This window comes from Cryptomeria japonica, chromosome 7, assembly GCF_030272615.1.
Source record: "Cryptomeria japonica chromosome 7, Sugi_1.0, whole genome shotgun sequence".
In the NCBI taxonomy this organism is placed as follows: domain Eukaryota; kingdom Viridiplantae; phylum Streptophyta; class Pinopsida; order Cupressales; family Cupressaceae; genus Cryptomeria; species Cryptomeria japonica.
Window position 1 is genome coordinate 806,069,919 of NC_081411.1, and position 3,454 is coordinate 806,073,372.

Genomic DNA, 3,454 nt, shown 5'->3' on the forward strand with positions numbered 1-3,454 from the left:
AAACGTATTATGAGTTCCAAAGTGTCCACCTAATCCATTTGAGTGCATCTCTTTCACTATATGTTCTCTAAACAATCGAAAGGAAATGAATAGCAAAAACCTCTTAAATAAAAAGACATCTAATGATAATTAATAGATGCATATATGCTTATGACTTCTTAGAGTTACATAAATACTCTTAAAACATGAATTATTTACATATTTATCTTTCATCTTTTCAAAACCAACTAACCTATTACTCATTACAACCAAACCAAAAGAAATGCATACTCATATTCTTATATCATCAACTACACATTACAAAATATGTACAACATTGGAAAACAAAGAAATAAATATTAACTTGTCAACATTATTAAGTTTATAGTGTTTTGCATCTCCTTTGAACTCATAAACACTTTTATGATTATTTCCAACTCTCTAATCCTACGGACTCCCTTGGGCCTTAACCACTCATCTCACTAAAGATTCATCCTAAACAAACTGAACAAAAAGCTTAAAAATAATAATCTACCTAATAACTTTGAAGTGACGACTAGTCAAAACAAAATGGTAGTCTTAAAGTCCTAAAATGACTTAACTGCCACTCAACGAACTAAACGTGGGAGGAGACTGCAGAGGTAATTCCTCCGCATCAGGAAGCCTTGCTGTTTGTAGCGAAAAAACCACGGGAAGTCATTACAGCCGGAGAAAAGGAAACAATGTCCAGAGAAGGCAGAGGAGCTTCCCCTTCCAGAATTTTCAAAGCAAGCCGTATGCCGGGCCTCCTTTGGGCCTCCGGATGCGAACACAAGAGTCCCAATTTCAGCACTCTTTCCATCTCTTCCACTCCATAGTTGCCTTGCAGCTTGGGATCCACAGCGTCCAGCAGGCTATCTGTGGTGTACAAGTCCCAAACCCACTCAACTAAAACTACTTGTGCTGGATCCTTTGACTCGTGTAGGGGCCGCCTCCCACAGGCAACCTCCAACAACAGAGCACCGAAGCTGAACACGTCGGAGCTGGGCGTAGCCTTCCCCGTGTGGATGAGCTCCGGTGCTATGTACCCCAGCGTCCCCACCAGCTGAGTCGTCCGCGGGTTATCCCTGTGCTCGTACAATCTCGCCAACCCGAAATCCCCGAGTCTTCCATTGAGCTCCGAGTCCAACAACACGTTGCTCGATTTAATGTCTCTGTGGACAACCCTCTTCTCCCACTGCTCGTGCAGATACAGCAACCCCGCAGCGACCCCCTTGAGAATATTATATCTCTCAGACCAGCGCAGCACTGCGGTGGGTCTTTCGAAGATCAATTTATCGAGGCTGCCATTGGGCATGTAGTCGTAGACAATAAAGAGCTGCTTCTGTTGCCTGCACCAGCCCCGCAGCTGCACCAGATTTCTGTGCTGTAGCCTCCCCATGCTACTGATCTCCGAAATGAAACCCTTCATTCCTTCGACGAATTCCCTTGTAATACATTTGACGGCGACATGAAAGCCGCTATTGGGAAGAACGCCATGGTAGACCCGACCAAAGCCCCCGTGGCCCAACAATTGTTCTTCATCGAAGCCATTGGTAGCAACGCTGAGATCTTGGTAGCAGAATCTGTGGGGCCAGTACTCCAGCTCCCATTCCTCCACTGTTTCTTCTCTCTCTTTCATTCCTCTGGCCCACTTCACAATTCCACTCGCGGTTGCAAAAACCAGAACTGCAGAGGCGACGGTGACACCTGCTATGAATCCCTTTGAGGGGCGGGTCGAATTATCGTTTGCTAAGGTAGGGAGAGCGCTTACGTCCAGAGGCTGCGCGGTTCCGTTGGTGGTAAAGCTCCAGGCCAAAATATAATGGTCTTCCGCATAGCTCCCCGTGGCGGCGGAAAACCCAACGTACATCTCCTCTTCAACGACGGCCGACAGGTCTATGTCGAGAGAGATGAGCGGCCTCTGCGGTTTGGGTAGCCCCGCGAATGTGATGCTCACATTAAGCTTTCCTTTCAGATGATCGTACTCTATCCAGGCCTGGATATTCCGGCCGCTTTTCAGGTTGAGGGCTCTAAAACCTCTTCCATCCCAATAACTGGCAAACTTTGCTTCGACCGATTGGAGATTATTTATGTCGACGCCGACGTGGTTGTCGTCCGGGTCGTCGAATTCAACGTTCTTTCTGGTGTCGAACTCGACTGCGAAGAGATGATTGTAGTCTTGCCCGTTGCTGGTCATGTTGAGGAGTCCCATGTACTCGACAGAGAGCGCACCGGAGAGTGTGGGTGAGGGCGTCAAGAAAAAGGCGAGGCCGTGGCCGCCTTCCTGTGATGGCGGGGAAACGATGGAGAAAACGAAGGTGGTGCTGAACGAGGCAACGGTGCGGTTGTTTCCGCGCGGTTTCATCTGCACGGGCAACGAATACAACGCACGACCAATGAGGTAGGGCGTGTGATTGGTGAGCATGAGCACCGACTTGTACCTTATTTCTGCAAATCCCAGCAGAATGAGCTCGTCCGATCCATTGAAGCGGTTGAAGACGAATGTAGTGGGGCGCGGTCGAACGGCTCCATCCGTTTCGGCTCCACACACAAAACCCAGCAAAAAGAGCAGTGATAAGAGAACCAAGCTCGGCCTTCGGCTGTGGAAGGGAAGCACCATTGCTGATTCAGAGAATGAATTGAGTTTCGTTTTAAATTGCCCCACTATTTCAATATTTTTAACTCTCGTTTCTTAGGCGGCTGAGAAGGATATTTTGATGGCGAAGTCGACCATTTGTCAATACAGGGTAGTTGTGTGATTTGAACTTCTAAATTTGACTGTGTATATCCAATCACATTCTATAATTCAAAATAATTAAAGAAATAAATCAATGGTCAAGATGGTAAATATGATCAGACTTCACTTTCTTTACTGCTTACGCTATATAATGACGTACATAATTATGCTAAATTGTCTTCTTCCGCGAGACTATCGGAGCAGCAAAGGCTAGCCTTCTGGGATGTTTATTGGTAACCAAACTGAGGAAATATAATGAATGTATATATCGAGAATCCATTCACGTAGGAAGAGGATTTTGATTCTGCGGCTCCGATATTTTCTTCCTTACCTGCTCAATGATGTGACTGTATCAATGGTCAAAGAATGATATTAAATTTCCACAGTTTATGATGAATATTATGATAAGCTTTTGGATTCAATTGTGTATATTTGGTCAAAGATCTAATTTGGCAATTGTTTCAATGGTTGTGCCAATCTTTTTTATTAACGTCAAAGATCTAATTGACAATTGTTTCAACGGTTGTACCAATCTTTTTTATTAACGTAACACTCATTTAGAGACATTTTTCTTATAGTTGAATTTTTATTAACTATATGAAAGATCGGATGTATTTAATTTTTTAAATAGATTGTATTCTGTATTCTTATTTTTATATTGAATCGAAGTAGGATTTCAAATAATAGAAACTACCAGAAGTAGTTGAAGGAGAATAC

At 44.1% G+C, this 3,454-nt stretch overlaps 1 protein-coding gene across 1 annotated transcript; it reads right to left on the minus strand.

Annotated features, from left to right (window-relative positions):
- Window positions 1–379: 379 nt before the first annotated feature.
- LOC131044450 (L-type lectin-domain containing receptor kinase SIT2) lies at window positions 380–2,604 on the minus strand. The gene has a single exon (XM_057977774.2). The coding sequence runs from the start codon at window positions 2,423–2,425 to the stop codon at window positions 635–637; it is 1,791 nt and encodes a 596-aa protein (XP_057833757.2). The 5' UTR covers window positions 2,426–2,604; the 3' UTR covers window positions 380–634.
- Window positions 2,605–3,454: the final 850 nt, after the last annotated feature.